Source organism: Salmo trutta, chromosome 5 (genome assembly GCF_901001165.1).
Source record: "Salmo trutta chromosome 5, fSalTru1.1, whole genome shotgun sequence".
NCBI lineage: Eukaryota > Metazoa > Chordata > Actinopteri > Salmoniformes > Salmonidae > Salmo > Salmo trutta.
In genome coordinates, this window is record NC_042961.1 from 48,608,917 (window position 1) to 48,625,694 (window position 16,778).

At 41.0% G+C, this 16,778-nt stretch overlaps 1 protein-coding gene across 1 annotated transcript; it reads right to left on the reverse strand.

Annotated features, from left to right (window-relative positions):
* Window positions 1-34: 34 nt before the first annotated feature.
* On the reverse strand, window positions 35-4,470 carry LOC115194351 (cornifelin homolog B). The gene is made up of 4 exons (XM_029753982.1): window positions 4,353-4,470; window positions 2,948-3,064; window positions 2,369-2,523; window positions 35-964 (listed from the first exon to the last, which is right to left on the reverse strand). Exons 1-4 carry the CDS (start codon window positions 4,423-4,425, stop codon window positions 842-844), a joined length of 468 nt encoding a protein of 155 aa, XP_029609842.1. The 5' UTR covers window positions 4,426-4,470; the 3' UTR covers window positions 35-841.
* Between the last annotated feature and the right edge of the window lie 12,308 nt (window positions 4,471-16,778).

Below are 16,778 nucleotides of genomic sequence, written 5' to 3' on the forward strand. Positions count from 1 at the left end.
CTGTATTAACGTCACAGAGAAAGGACAGACACTCATCTTTTAATCATTTATTCAGATACATTTATACTGCAAACATGAAAGATATATCTGAATGTATGTTTTGCTGTTTGGAAATGTGTCACACCAATTTCTCTCATATGTTTCTACAATACATTTGGACATGTTTTGTACATTTAGCATAGTGGTAGATAAAAAGGTCCAGTTTTCCAAAGGGTTTTGGAAATGTATTTATACATACATATTCATTCATCTTTCACACACCCCAAAAAATCTAAAGGGCCTTTACAAATACAGAGTAAACTATTTCAGCTGTCAGCAGGGTGGAAGTGAACGTGAACAACCTGAGAACAGGATACTATTGCAGACCTGCTTGAAACTGAATGGAGAACAGTTTTGGGTGGCTCACATTACAGGTGTACACGTGTGTGACGTTCAATGGTGACGAGTTTGGTGACAGTGAGCGGTGATAGAAGAGTCAACAGAGGATAGAAAGCACAGGAGATTGGTGGCCCTTTAATTGTGGAGGACGGGCCCGTAGTAATGGCTGGAGCGGAATGAATGGAATGGTATCAAATACACCATTTGCTCCATTCCGGACATTATTATGAGCCGTCCTCCCATCAGCAGCTTCCTGTAGTAGAAAGTGCAGTCCGCGATAAGGCTTGGTATTGTTACTATTCCATTAACATGAATCTAATGATGATGATGTTGATTATTATTAGACTAATGACTATGATGAAGGTGGAGGAGGAAGAGGATGAAGAGGAGGGATATGTGATGATGAGTGATGATGATGGGGCATGATGACGAAGAAGAGGATGAGGAAGAACGAGGTCTGTCCTTATCTTACATGTGGGTTGATGAGAGTGACTGGTTGGAGGCGGGTCTTCATCTCTCTTGACATTTGACACCAGGTGCAGGGCCCGCAGAAGAAGGAATAGACACAGTCATTACACATGGTGCCCTTTTAGGGAGGAGACAGAGATACATCACATTACACCTGATCTAGGATCAGTTAACACTGACTACATTAATCAATGAATCAATTAGAGGAGATAGACTATCTGATCGGAGTTCAGCACTGTGCCATCTTCAGAACATTATGCATTACTCCCTGAGTAGCCTGGTCCTCGATCAGTTTGCTCTACAACTCATTGATTGGCATGACTAGGATTGGCAAGGAGAGGAATGTTAACACAGACAGACTGGTACACAGGCAACTCCCTCAGTATGCAGGTATTGAAACAGACTTTGAGTACTCCAGAAAAAACGTGGGCATGGTCTGGGCCACAGGTAGTCCTGAAACCTAGGTCATTAGTACTGGTTAGGAGAGTTCTGAGATCAGATTAGAAGGTGAGGTGAACATTGTTACTTATATCTCTTTCTTTTTTAAGGTATTTTTCTTAAAACTGCATTGTCGGTTAAGGGCTTGTAAGTAAGCATTTCAATGTAAGGTCTATACCTTTTGTATTCCACGCATGTGACAAATACAATTTGATTTGATTTGATCATGAATTACTGGAGAGATGGAGGGACTGATAGTTGTACACTATTTTGAGATATAACACATTCACATGTACAGTCAAAGGAACTGGGCGATACACATCATTTGTATGGACGTTGTAATCATATGCATTATTTTCACAAAATGTTTAAATAATACTCCATCTTCAACAATAATTATGGCCTAGGACTATAAAGCCCAGAGTTTTTCCTGGTCAGATCCTGTGATCAGGAAAAACTCTAGTCATAAGGCATGCCAAACCTTATGACTCGTGTTCTTCTATACATTCATGTACATACTACCTCAATTCTCATGGCTACCAATGTATTTCCATGGAAATATAACGTTTATTTGGAAAGTAATAAATATATAGATATTTTTAAAAGCATTCATGATTTGCGTAAATGTAATATACTAACTATTACTCTTGTTAAAAATATGAAATGGTATTACATTTGTTGAAGAGCACATTATGACTTGTTTAGGACTCGAAACTCAAGGTTTAGGACTTGAGACTTGACTTGATACTTGACTCGAACATGCCTGTCTTGACTTGAAACTTGACTTGGGACTTGTAAAACAATGACTTGGTCCCACCTCTGCTCGCTACTGTATATAGCCTCGCTACTGTTATTTTTCACTGTCTTTTTACTGTTGTTTTTATTTCTTTACTTATCTATTTTTCACCTTATACCTTTTTTGCACTGTTGGTTAGAGCCTGTAAGTAAGCATTTCACTGTAAGGTCTACACCTGTTGTATTCGGAGCACGTGACAAATAAACGTTGCTTTGATTTGATTTGTGCTAAGGTCTATACCAAACGTCATGACTCTAGACAAGGTCATGGCGTTCTGTGTGTCCTTACCTCGATGCCGTAGCGCTGGCGGATCCCCACCCTCAGCGACATGGTGGCGGGGGGGATAAGGCCGAAGCCGTTTAGCAGGGGCAGACACAGGCACTCCCCAGCCTCCCTTGCCGTTATACAGGCAAAGCAGGGGAAGCACCAGAATGCTAAGCAACCTATAAAGGGAGATAGAGGATAAGAAATGACAGTGATTTACCCATGGGATAATTTTTTATTGACATTTATTTATTCAGGGAAGTCAGTTTTAAGAACAAATTCTTATTTACAATGACAGCCTACTCCGGCCAACACTGGGCCAATTGTGCACCACCCTATGGGACTCCCAATCACAGCCAGATGTGATGCAGCCTGGATTCAAACCAGGTACTGCAGTGACACCTCTTGCACTGAGATGCAGTGTCTTAGACCGCTGCGCCACTCGGGAGCCCAAACTCTAAACGAATGTGTTATGTTGTTGATTGAAACAAGTTTGCCCCCCATTGAATGGAATTGAGCGGTAACAGAGGCCTTGTTTAAAGACGATCAATATATCTACACACACAAACATGCTCGTACTTACACACGAACACACACACTTACACGAAGACATATCCTTGGTGCAGTCACAGATGTCGGAGCTCCATTGGTTTGAGGTAATGGCCTGAACAAAGGGCTTGGGCTGCTGGATGACCATCGTGTTTGCCATGGTGGCGTCTTCTGTGAGGATAAAAAAAAGAATATATGACGCACAATTGGCCCAGTGAATATATATATATATGTTTACAGAAGTCACACTACCAGCAAACCAATACAGGGTGATGTTTCATGCTTCACAATTATGGTGCCAGAACTAGTTCTCAAGATAGTTTGTGAAATTCTTCAAAATGAGTTGAAGTTATTCAAAATGCTGTATGCTGTACAGAGAGCCTAGTGTTTAGAGCTTAGTTGTACCCAGGCAATACAACTGCTCCTTTGAACATGAGCTAGAAGCAGTCATAGTCCAACTCAAACTGTAAATTCAACCTGGACTCAGGGGTAGACGTGAATAGAGTAAAACTGTAAATCCATAACACTCCAATTAGTATGACATGTTACGTTTCGTATGGTATGGTATGTCCGTCACCCATTTCATATTATATACTCATAGAAAAAAGGGTTCCAAAAGGGTTCTTCAGCTGTCCCCATAGGAGAACCCTTTTTGAATCCTGGTAGAACTCTTTTTGGTTCCAGGTAAAACACTTTTGAGTTCCATGTAGAACCCTCAGTGGAAAGGGTTCTACATTGAACCTAAAAGGGTTCTACCTGGAACCAAAAGGGTTCTACCTGGAACCAAAAAGGGTTCTTCAAAGGGTTCTCCTATGGGGACAGCCGAAGAACCCTTTAAGGTTCTCTATTTTTTTAAGAGTGTATGTTACGAATTGCAATTTGTACAATATGTTACGAATTTGCAAAACATATGATATGTTACGAATTCCAATTTGTTGTGGCTAACATTAGCTAATTGGCTAGGTGGCTAACACTAATGTTAAAAAGCTAAAAAGTAGTTGCTTATTCACTAAAGCGCTGAAGTTGTCGTGATGAGATTCGAACCCGCACCCTTTGGGGTTGCTAGATGTTGGTGTTATACACCCACTCACCATGACCAACCACCCTACAAGTAACCTTCTGTCTTATGTAACCATACTATACGGAACATATCATTCTAATTTGAGAGTCCCGGATTTATGTTTACAGTGTTACATCTAGTGAGACCAGGCTTGTAAATTATCATTACATTCAGCAGTATGCAATTCCCCTTTCCTTTTCATTCCTTATGTCATACAGAAAATAAATACATGTTTTAATATATGTGTAAATATTCAATATACGTTTGGCCAATTTTTATATTTCTAAATAAATGTGAAATATAAAATATAGCCAAAAGATATTTCATATTTTCACAAATATTGATTTTCCGTATAAAGGGACTAAGCTTCCTGGTCTTTGCTCATAGACATAGTCTTACCCGAGTTAGCTTCAGAGAAGAGAATGGTGAAGAGGAATGCTGAGTGACTGAAACCAAGCAAGAAGTATGGCATGCTATATGTAGGGGCAGGGAAAGTAGGAAAGGCTCAACACACACACACACACACACACACACACACACACACACACACACATACACACACAGTTGTGATTTCTTATGAACCACTGTTTCACCTATTAACTGGTTCATCCAGTTTGGCTAAATAGTTGAGACTGTCAGACACAGGCTATCCTCATAAGCCCCACACCTCAAAAGACTGACCTGACCACGACAAATTCGAAATTCTGGGGCACTGTAACGTACTGTTATATGCACAGTTTCTCCTGGTCAGGTCATATGGTCAAGAAAATGTCAGGGCCCTAATCATTACCATCAAGCCTTTTTTGTGTCCAAACAAATTTAGCTTGACAAACCACGCAAGTTATTTTAATGAGCAATTATGATATCTGGTAGCATTGAAGATATGATCTCCCTGTATGTTAGCATTGTAGTTTATCAAGATTCTTCCAAAAAGCTTGCAGTGCTACTGTTTCTCTAGAACAGGGCTCTCCAACCCTGTTCCTGGAGAGGTACAGTCCTGTAGGTTTTCACTCCAGCCCTAATCTACCACTCCTGATTCTAATAATTAGCTGGTTGATCAGCTGCATGAGGTTAGTAACAACTGCGGGTTGGAGCGAAAACCTACAAGATTAGTTCTCCAGGAACAACCCTGCTCTAGAATCACCTAAAATAATGTGCTATACTGTACGCAAACAGATCACTGCTTACCTTGGCTGTCCCACTTCTTGCAAAAGTCTGGGGCCAAAAATGTTTAACAATTAAAATATCGAAGAAATGTGTCCGGTAGCGCCTTATAATAACACCAATAAGAACCCTTAATCATAATTATTTAATATTTCTAATTGGTTAGTAAATAGTTGATTCATAATCTTCATTAATCTTTACTCCTACATTTGTAAATGTTAGTAAGCTAGTTATTAACACATGTATAAACCATTTTTAAAGTTTGCACTAATGATTAATAAGATCATTCATAACATGTTTAATATAAGTCATTATAAACCATTTAGTAATCATTAAGTATTTTTGTGTGGGATAATCTAAAGTGAGGTCTATTTTAACTTAATACATTTTGTGAGTGACCAGCGTAATCTTTCAGAAAAAGATAGACAATCACTCAATTCCTTTCATGTTTCCTGGAATCTGGGTTTGTTGGTTGAAGGAGGTCATCTCAACCTCTAAAACATAAACCTGAGAGATAGTAGAACATTGACTGACTGCATTCCACCTCCACCTCATGACACCCAAAGTGACGTTAAAAGAGTCACTGAGAGACAATTGTTGTTGTCGCAATAATTTAGGTAACTCCATTGTGTGCATGTTGTGCAAAATGAATACAAAGAGAAGCAACAGTGGAAATTACCCTCTCTGTTTATTTACCCAGACTGGAAAGACCAGTTGTCAGCATCAACATGATTGATTCTAGCTACTTTAATACTGCAGTGGGCTAAATCAGGGTGACAGTGTGGAGGGATCCTTGGTAGTCTTAAACAAACCTACTTTGAAGCAAAGGTATTCACCTCACACACATGGTTATGGGCTTAAAAAGAAGATAGCTGTACCATGTCATATATAGAGTTGAAATGTATTCAATTTTTTGTTTGCATCCCAAAATTACACTTTATATACATCACAGAAGACTGAAATGTAACAAAACCGTTTGACATAGAAACATTTTCAAACTCATATTTTCGGCGGGTTTTTGGAAATAATGTTATGAAAAATACTAGTAACATTCCACCCATGAGGCAACTATAGAGGGCGATTTGTTCCTTTGACTGAAGGAAAGGGTTTTAAAGCTGAGTCACCCACTTATACTGCATATCACTCATCATCCCTGTTTTTCATAATCCCTTCATTCTCCATTGTTTAAAGGGGGGGAGTAAGGGAGCGAAAGAGAGGAGAGGTAGCGAGAGAGAGGTAGATAATTACTTGATACATTGGAAATAATTTACAAAAAACCAGAGCAAACTAGAATTATTTTTGGCCCTAAACAGAGCTTACACAGTGGCAGAATACCTGAACACTGTGACTGACCCAAATTAAGGAAATCTTTGACTATATACAGACTCAGTGAGCATAGCCTTGCTATTTAGAAAGGCCGCCACAGGCTATGTGCACACTGCCCACAAAAGGAGGTGGAAACTGAGCTGCACTTCCTAACCTCCTGCCAAATGTATGACCATATCAGAGACACATATTTCCCACAGATTACACAGACCCACAAAGAATTCGAAAACAAATCCAATTTTGATAAACTCCCATAACTCCCAACCACAGCAGCAAGATTTGTGATTTGTGACCTGTTGCCACAAGAAAAGGGAAACCAGTGAAGAACAAACACCATTGTAAATACAACCTATATTTACAGTATGTTTATTTATTTTTCCTTTTGTACTTTTACTATTTACACATCATTACAACACTGTATTGAGACATAATATGACATTTGAAATGTCTCTATTCTTTCGTAACTTTTGTGAGTGTAATGTTTACTGTACATTTTGTTTATTGTTTATTTCACTTTTGTTTATTATCTACTTCAGTTGCTTTGGCAATGTAAATATATATGTTTCACATGCCAATAAAGCCCCTTAAATTGAGAGAGAGAGAGAGAGAGAGAGAGAGAGAGAGAAAGAGAGAGAGAGAGAGAGAGAGAGAGAGAGAGAGAGACTGGGTAGCAAATAGCTCAAACCGTGTAGGTGGTTATAAACAAACAATAAACAAGCCCTTGTAGGGTGATTAACTGAATTTGTCTACGGGTGTTAACGTAGCCTACATGACATATCACATGGAATAATCTAGCATTCACATGCCAATGACTTCTAGAACTGCTCAAACTGAACACATCTTGACAACAGACATTACATACAGTACATGCGTGGCTCAAATCTTTACTTAGTCTTCAAGTTTTTTAATTGCCTTGCTTTTCTATAACATCAATGGGTGACAAGCAGAAACAAATAAAAGAGCGCTCTCTACAGACAGAAGCAGTGTACTGCAGGACCACCCCAGAGTAATCATAACTGCGGTCCTGATTTGAGTTGATTTCTGATTAGATCACATGGTTAGGACATAATCCCATGTGTTAGGAACACGTTTGGTGTCCAACAGGTCATGGGACATTGACGCCCTCCTCTTCATCTACTTGGTCTGTGTTTTTGATCTGCTATGTTGCGGACGCAGGTGAATAAATCTCTTTCTATTTGTCATGACAAGAAAATCAGATGCTCCTCCATAAGAAAACCTTCAGACACATACTGCTTAGCAGAAAGTATCTATAGCTTATAGACTGCAGTAGTAGCAACAGCCCACTTTATCAACAAAAAGAGGGTGCCTGGGCCAAGGGGCATGTTCGGACCAAAATGACAGAACTGAATGTCTCTGATAGAGAGGAAGAAGAGCGATAAGAGAGGAACTGATGAGCGCTGGCAGTGGGCTGAGACCATCTCTTGGAGTCAGGCCATAGAAATGTAATACTTTTGACCCACTGTGTTGCCCATATTTGCTTACTGCCAAGTGCAGTCAGTGACTGAGACTGTGTGAGCTGATGATCATCAGTTTCAAAGGTCCTAGAGACAAACAGGCGCCATGTCAGGGTATTGTGTTGACAAACAACACCTACCAGCTACTAGTGTCTGCGCACGTTGTCTGCATATCAAGATGCATGTGTATTACACTGTTATTACATTAGAGTTCAGATAGGCCTCCACTGTACGGCAAAAAGTAAAGGTACTAGGGGTACTGAACAACAACGACAAAAATTCAACATAAGTGCTTACCAAGAAAAATATGGACGTTTTTCTTTGGCAAACCATTTTGTTGGACTGTTTTTACATTACCATGGTGACGTGGGAGGATATAGTGTATATTATTATAATATTATTAATATATTATAATAATATGCCTTTCGGATAGTACTATATCAATAAAACAATTGATTAATTAGTGTAATACCATGAATCAATGAAGAAGGCCCTTTAGTTTGACCTTACCTCTATGCCATATCACTCCCTGCTAGAGGCTGTCTTGGCCAGGGAGGGAGGGGGCACATAACTGATACAGTCCAGAAGACGAAGACAGGGACACCCCCCCACCACACTGGTAGTCTTACAGGTAAAACAGGCAGGCAAAACAAAAAAGGGTTCCAAAAGGGTTCTTTGGCTGTCCCCATAGGAGAACCCTTTTTGGTTTCAGGCAGAACCCTTTTGGGTTCCACGTAGAACCTTCTGTGGAAAGTGTTCTACCTGGAACCCGAGATAGCTCTACCTGGAGGGACAGCCAATGTACCCTTTCAGGTTCTAGCTGGCACCTTTTTTTCTAAGAGTGTGTGAAGGAAGAAGAGAGGACAGAAGACTGGGTTCCTGTACAGGACTCTCTAGATCAGTGTTTACCCATCGCTCAGTCCTCTCAGATTATTGGACTATCATGTTTTACCTCTCTGCTCCTCCTCCTTACCAGGGGTTTATAGTGTAAAATGGCTGAACCACATGGAGTAAACAGCAGTGGACTCACGTTCCCACGAAAGCTTACAGAAAACTTGCTGATCAGATTTTTGAGGCTCCACAGGGCTGTCTAACCTGTTTCTATACAGACCTTTATGTGTTTGCTGTTGTTATTCATCCAAGGGCGTGAATCCTAGATCAAATCAGGTGTATATCACCCATGTTGAATAGAACTATTAAACATTTCTCACAGTATTAAACCGTCACCTGAAGATTGTGATTTCATGTTGTTGATTGATGATGTAACTGACGCCAGAGCCCAGTGGTGTGTGTGTGACCTGTCATTGAGATATAATGATGACCCTGATGTCAGTGAGAGTTGATAGAGATCAGGAGAGCCCTAGAGTGTGAATTCCCACCACTGAAACCTAAGTACTCTTCTGTTGTGTATAGGGACTACTGCTGACTGAGACACAATGCATTCAACAAATGACTTAAGTATGGTAGTGATTGCTACGTTACAATTTATATACACACCCGATACCATTATGCTTTTCCACTTGCAAATAATGTGGATCAACACAAAAAGACATATGTTACTTAAAAATATAGCAAAATCCTTTATTTATTTGATTTACATGTTTAACCCTCAAGCTACCGACTGGGGTCATTTTGACCCCAGAGGCATACTTTTGCTCATAGCCCAAAGGTAGTTTATTCAATTCTTCCAATATTGGGACAGTGAGACATTTTTGGTAGTTTTGTCTCTGTACTCCAGAACTCTGGATTTAAATTGATACAATGACTATGATGTTAAAGTGCAGACTGCCAGCTTTAATTTGAAGGTATTTTAATCCATATCGGATGAACAGCACTTTTTGTACATAGTCCCTCCATTTTAGAGGACCAAAAATATTGTGACAAATTAATTTCTATGTGTATTAAAGTAGTCAAAAGTGTAGTATTTGGTCCCTTATTCATAGCATGCAATGACTACATCAAGCTTGTGGCTTCATAAATCCTTCATAAACACTACATAAATGTGTTACAAATCATCTATAACCGCAGCTCAAGCTTTATAAAGGGTGTGGTATAACCACCCATGTCAAATGTGACATAACCCACTATGTCAAATATGACATAAACCTGTGCTTTATAAAGGGTGACATAAGCACTGCTTAATATAGGTCTTATAAATCATATTCAATTGAGGCCCCAAAAAGCATTTCTAACCCTGTAATGCATCTTGGTAGAGCATTGAAATGCCAGGATATTGGGTTAAATTCCCAGGACCACCCACATGTAAAAATGTATACACGCATGACTGTAAGTCACTTTGAATAAAACTGTCTGCTAAGTTGTATATATTATATTTTATTTCATTAAAACATTTGTAGGATGAACCAACCTCTTTCCCTCTTGGGTGCTTAGTCAATATTTGACCTGATCTCAATTTCCCTCAAAATGCTGTGCTGCAGGATGACACACACTCAAAAGTGGAAGGGCGTTTTAAAATCTGTTTTTATTTTTTGCCTACTTCTGTTTTTTCTCAAATTATGTTTTCTTGGTTCTGTTTTTCCAGGTTTCGGATTTCCCCGTTATTTTCTGGTTAACCCAAGTTTTTTCACAGTTTTTGTTATAGAAAAACAACCACATTTGATTTGCTATGTTCACAACAATGCTTAAACCACATCAAGGGATGACTTTTGAGGTCTGGGAAATATCTAAGAAACTGCATTGTTGTTTGGTTAGCTGATTTTCTGTAGTGCAGTAAGCGCACATGTGATGTGATTCGGCCGCCAATGGAATGTGTGGAGTAAAAGACCAGCCACACTTCGTATTGTTCAGAGCCCCATTAAATGACACCATATATACATTCTACAGACGCTACTGAGTATTCCCTACAAAACTTTAACAGCTGCACCTATCAGAACTCAGGATAAGACCCAGATGCAGACAGCTAGAATCACAGATGCTAATTGAGCCAAACAGGGGGCAGGCAAAAGACAGGTCAGGGCAGGCAGTGGTCCATAATCCAGGGCAGAGTCAATAAGGTACAGAACAGAAGGCAGGCTCGGGGTCAGGGCAGGCAGAGGTTTGTAATCGGGTCAGAGTCAGCCAGGTACAGAACGGCAGGCAGGCTCTGGGTCAGGACAGGCAGAATGGTCAGAACCGGGGAAACAGGAACTTGAAAAGGCAGGAAGACAGGAAAACATACTGGTAAGACCTGACAAGACAAGACGAACTGGCAACAGACAAACAGAGAACACAGGTATAAATACACAGGGATAATGGGGAAGATAGGTGACACCTGGAGGGGGTGGAGACAAGTACAAAGACAGGTGAAACCGATCAGGGTGTGACAGCACCCAGAATAGTTCCTGCTCTAAGCCAATATGTATTCCATATACAGTGGTTTGCATTAGTGGAATTTATTTGCACATTTCATTTACATTTAAGTCATTTAGCAGCCTCTCTTATCCAGAGCGACTTACAAATTGGTGCATTCACCTCATGATATCCAGTGGAACAACCACTTTACAATAGTGCATCTAAATCCTTTTTTGGGGGGGTGTTAGAAGGATTACTTTATCCTAACCCAGGTATTCCTTAAAGAGGTGGGGTTTCAGGTGTCTCCGGAAGGTGGTGATTGACTCCGCTGTCTTGGCGTTGTGAGGGAGCTTGTTCCACCATAGGGGTGCCAGAGCAGCGAACAGTTTTGACTGGGCTGAGCGGGAACTGTGCTTCCTCAGAGGTAGGGGGGCCAGCAGGCCAGAGGTGGATGAGCGCAGTGCCCTCGTTTGGGTGTAGGGACTGATCAGAGCCTGAAGGTACGGAGGTGCCGTTCCCCTCACGGCTCTGTAGGCAAGCACCATGGTCTTGTAGCAGATGCGAGCATCAACTGGGAGCCAGTGGAGAGAGCGGAGGAGCGGGGTGACGTGAGAGAACTTGGGAAGGTTGAACACCAGACGGGCTGCGGCGTTCTGGATGAGTTGTAGGGGTTTAATGGCACAGGCAGGGAGCCCAGCCAACAGCGAGTTGCACTTGGAACATGTTTTAAAACCCAAAGCACAAAGACATGTGAAACCCAAAACCCAAATAGGAATAATTGTTCATGGTTAGAGAATTATTTTTCATATATCATGAATGGTTATTGACACTTTTCTACTATTCTGTGACCCAGAAGTACTTTATTAGTGATGCTGATCATGTGATGTGTTCGCAAATCAAATGGCCCTGTTATGCTGCCACTGGACAGCAAAAAACAAGTTTAGCCTTTATTTATTGTAATTGAAAGGAGTTTATTGTAGCTAAGTTTTAGATTATATACTGTAGCTACCTCAGTCGTTATTTCAAATACTTTCGGTGAATTCACAGCAATTGCTAGCTAGCCGAAATTGTGCAAGCTAGCAGGCTCAGCTAAATATAAATCCCCCTAGATACAGCCATATCTCATTGTCACGTCATGAGATTTGTATATGAAAGAGGAATATAGTAATACGAATTGAATGGAGTTTCCCATCTTCACATTTACAGTTTCTGGCACAGCACAGAAATTCCCTTATCCAGATGGTGTAACAAAGGCATTTCCTAACAGACCTGCTAACTTTCTTTGTTGTTACTTTAAGGTTGGAACCAACATGTAGTTCCTCCAGCAGGAAGAGAGGCAACAACCGTTCGTCCGCCAGCTCAGGGACAAGCTACACTATTCACAGCCCTGTGTAATGTTCAATGATTTGTTTTTATTTATTTCACCTTTATTTAACCAGGTAGGTTAGTTGAGAACAAGTTCTCATTTACAACTGCGACCTGGCCAAGATAAAGCAAAGCAGTGCGACAGAAACAACAACACAGAGTTACACATGAAATCAACAAACATGCAGTCAATAATACGATATAAAAAGTCTATATACAATGTGTGCAAATTAGGTAGGACATGGAAGGTAAGGCAATAAATAGGCCATGGTGTCATGGGCGTCGTAAGGATTGGACCAAGGCGCAGCGGGTAAAGTGCTCATCTACTTAATTTATTAGAAATAACACTTAAACAAAAGAAACAAACGACGAAACTGTCCCATAAGGTGCACAGACTATACAGGAAATAACCACCCACAAAACACAAGTGAAACAAACCTCAACTATATATGGCCTCCAATTAGAGACAACGACAACCCGCTTCCTCTAATTGGAGGTCCTACCAAAAACCCAACATAGAAATAGAAAACTAGATTTAAACATAGAAATAGAAAACATAGAACCTAAACCAAAAACACCAAAACACACAAAACAAACACCCCCTGCCACGCCCTGACCAAACTACAATGACAAATAACCACTTTTACTGGTCAGGACGTGACACATTGTGGCGAAATACTGGAGTGATAGATGTGCAGAAGATGTGTGTGCAAGTAGAGATACTGGCGTGCAAAGAAGCAAAATAAATAAAATAAAAAACAGTATGGGATGAGGTAGTTGGATGGGCTATTTACAGATGAGCTATGTACAGGTGCAGTGATCTGTGAGCTGCTCTGACAGCTGGTGCTTAAAGCTAGTGGGGGAGATATGAGTCTCCAGCTTCAGTGAGCTGAGATAAGGTGGGGCTTTACCTAGCAAAGACTTATAGATGACCTGGAGCCAGTGGGTTTGGCGACGAATATGAAGCGAGGGCCAGCCAATGAGAGCATACAGGTTGCAGTGGTGGGTAGTATATGGGGCTTTGGTGACAAAACGGATGGCACTGTGATAGACTGCATCCAATTTGCTGAGTAGAGTGTTGGAGGCTATTTTGCAAATGACATCGACGAAGTCAAGGATCGGTAGGATAGTCAGTTTTATGAAGGTATGTTTGGCAGCATGAGTGAAGGATGCTTTGTTGCGAAATATGACGCCGATTCTAGATTTAATTTTGGATTGGAGATGCTTAATGTGAGTCTGGAAGGAGAGTTTACAGTCTAAGCAGACACCTAGGTATTTGTAGTTGTCCACATATTCTAAGTCAGAACCGTCCAGAGTAGTGATGCTGGACAGGCGGGCAGGTGTGGGCAGCGATCGGTTGAAGAGCATGCATTTAGTTTTACTTGCATTTAAGAGCAGTTGGAGGCCACGGAAGGAGAGTTGTATGGCATTGAAGCTTGTCTGGAGGTTAGTTAACACAGTGTCCAAAGAAGGGCCAGAAGTATACAGAATGGTGTCGTCTGCGTAGAGGTGGATCAGAGACTCACCAGCAGCAAGAGCGACATCATTGATGTATACAGAGAAAAGAGTTGGCCCGAGGATTGAACCCTGTGACCCCCATAGAGACTGCCAGAGGTCCGGACAACAGGCCCTCCGATTTGACACACTGAACTCTGTCTGAAAAGTAGTTGGTGAACCAGGCGAGGCAGTCATTTGAGAAATGAAGGCTGTTGAGTCTGCCGATAAGAATGTGGTGATTGACAGAGTTGAAAGCCTTGGCCAGGTCTATGAATACAGCTGCACAGTATTGTCTCTTATCGATGGCGTTTATGATATCGTTTAGGACCTTGAGCTGAGGTGAACCCATGACCAGCTTGGAAACCAGATTGCATAGCGGAGAAGGTACGGTGGGATTCGAAATGGTCAGTGATCTGTTTGTTAACTTGGCTTTCGAAGACCTTAGAAAGGCAGTGTAGGATAGATATAGGTCTGTAGCAGTTTGGGTCTAGAGTGTCTCCCCTTTTGATGGGGGGATGACCGCGGCAGCTTTCCAATCTTTGGGGATCTCAGACGGTACGAAGAAGAGGTTGAACAGGCTAGTAATAGGGGTTGCAACAATTTCGGCGGATAATTTTAGAAAGAGAGGGTCCAGAATGTCTAGCCCGGCTGATTTGTAGGGGTCCAGATTTTGCAGCTCTTTCAGAACATCAGCTATCTGGATTTGGGTGAAGGAGAAATGGGGGAGGTTTGGGCAAGTTGCTGTGGGGGACGCAGGGCTGTTGACCGGGATAGGGGTAGCCAGGTGGAAAGCATGGCCAGCCGTAGAAAAATGCTTATTGAAATTCTCAAATATCGCAGATTTATCGGTGGTGAGTGTTTCCTAGCCTCAGTGCAGTGGGCAGCTGGGAGGAGGTGCTCTTATTCTCCATGGACTTTACAGTGTCCCAGAACTGTTTGGAGTTTGTGCTACAGGATGCAAATTTCTGCTTGAAAAAGCTAGCCTTTGCTTTCCTAACTGCTTGTGTATATTGGTTCCTAACTTCTCAGAAAAGTTGCATATCGCGGGGGCTGTTCGATGCTAATGCAGTACGCCACAGGATGTTTTTGTGCTGGTTAAGGGCAGTCAGGCCTGGAGTGAACCAAGGGCTATATCTGTTCCTGGTTCTATATTTTTGGAATGGGGCGTGCTTATTTAAGATGTTGAGGAAAGCACTTTTAAAGAACAACCAGGCATCCTCTACTGACGGAATGAGGTCAATAACCTTCCAAGATACCTGGGCCAGGTCGATTAGAAAGGCCTGCCCGCTGAAGTGTTTTAGGGAGCGTTTGACAGTGATGAGGGGTGGTCATTTGACTGCAGACCCATTACAGACACAGGCAATGAGGCAGTGATCGCTGAGATCCTGGTTGAAGACATTGAAACTTTATGTATTTGTATTGTTTAAAAAGAAATACAAATAAAAGGAAATGTATGTTTAAAACATGTCTTTAATGTTTTTTTGTTTTAGCTGTTAGTAATAATTCCCTAAGTATTAATAAATGTATTTACATCATTAAGCCTTTATGTATGTGTTATGAATGACCAAAGGTGACTTTATAGTAAGTACAGTATCATATGATATATGGAATTTATGCACAGTACCAGTCAGAAGTTTGGACACCTACTCATTCAAGGGTTTTTCTTTATTTGTACTATTTTCTACATTGCAAAATATATCTTATATTTCAGATTCTTCAAAGTAGCCACCCTTTGCACACTCTTGGCATTCTCTCAACCAGCTTCATGAGGGACGCATGTTAACGGCAGGTATAAAAAGGGCAGTGACAACCCGCCACTGTGAAACCTACTGTAAGCACTCACCTGTTAGGTATAGGGGATCTGCATGCAAACATGATTGAATAAATTGTGATTATGTTTTCACACTATGACTATCACGCAACACACATAGACAAAAATGAATAAAAACACAACATCTGTCACGGTTGTCAAAAGGAGAAGAGGACCAAGGTGCAGCGTGTGTGTCGTTCCACATTTTATTTACTCTGTGAAACTATGCAATACATAAATAAACTGAATAAACAAAACAACAAACCGTGACGCAGAGGTGAAACAAACCCTACTCAAAAATAATCACCCACAAAACCCAGGAAGAAAAACCCCTACTTAAGTACGATCTCCAATTAGAGACAACGAGGACCAGCTGCCTCTAATTGGAGATCATCCCAAACAAACCAACATAGAAATACAAAAACTAAAACCTAAGAACATAGAAATATAACACATAGAATAAACCCCCCTGTCACGCCCCGACCTACTCTACCATAGAAAATAACAGCTTACCATGGTCAGGACGTGACAACATGTGAATTGATTATATAAAAAAATCATTTATTTATTTCATTGACATGTTTAAAAGACTGATTATGCTGGTGTAACAATGATTTAAAATAATTTGTTCACCCCCTTGCCCTCTCATCCTCAGAAGGGGTTGGACCAGATAAAAGAACATTTCTTCAAGTCCCGCTTTGTCTCCAAGTTCAGCTTTGCACTGAGTTCTACAAAGACAGACAGACAGACAGACAGACAGACAGACAGACAGACAAAGTTATAGAAAGCAAAAAACAATTGCACACACACACACACACACACACACACACACACACACACACACACACACACACACACACACACACACACACACACACACACACACACACACACACA

Coding starts and splice junctions, on each gene's coding strand:
- LOC115194351 (XM_029753982.1), bottom strand. CDS start 4,425: ATGCCATACTTCTTGCTTGGTTTCAGTCACTCAGCATTCCTCTTCACC. Junction 3,065..4,352: donor CTTCTCTGAAGCTAACTCGG/GTAAGACTATGT, acceptor TTATCCTCACAG/AAGACGCCACCATGGCAAAC. Junction 965..2,368: donor GCCAGCGCTACGGCATCGAG/GTAAGGACACAC, acceptor CCTCCCTAAAAG/GGCACCATGTGTAATGACTG.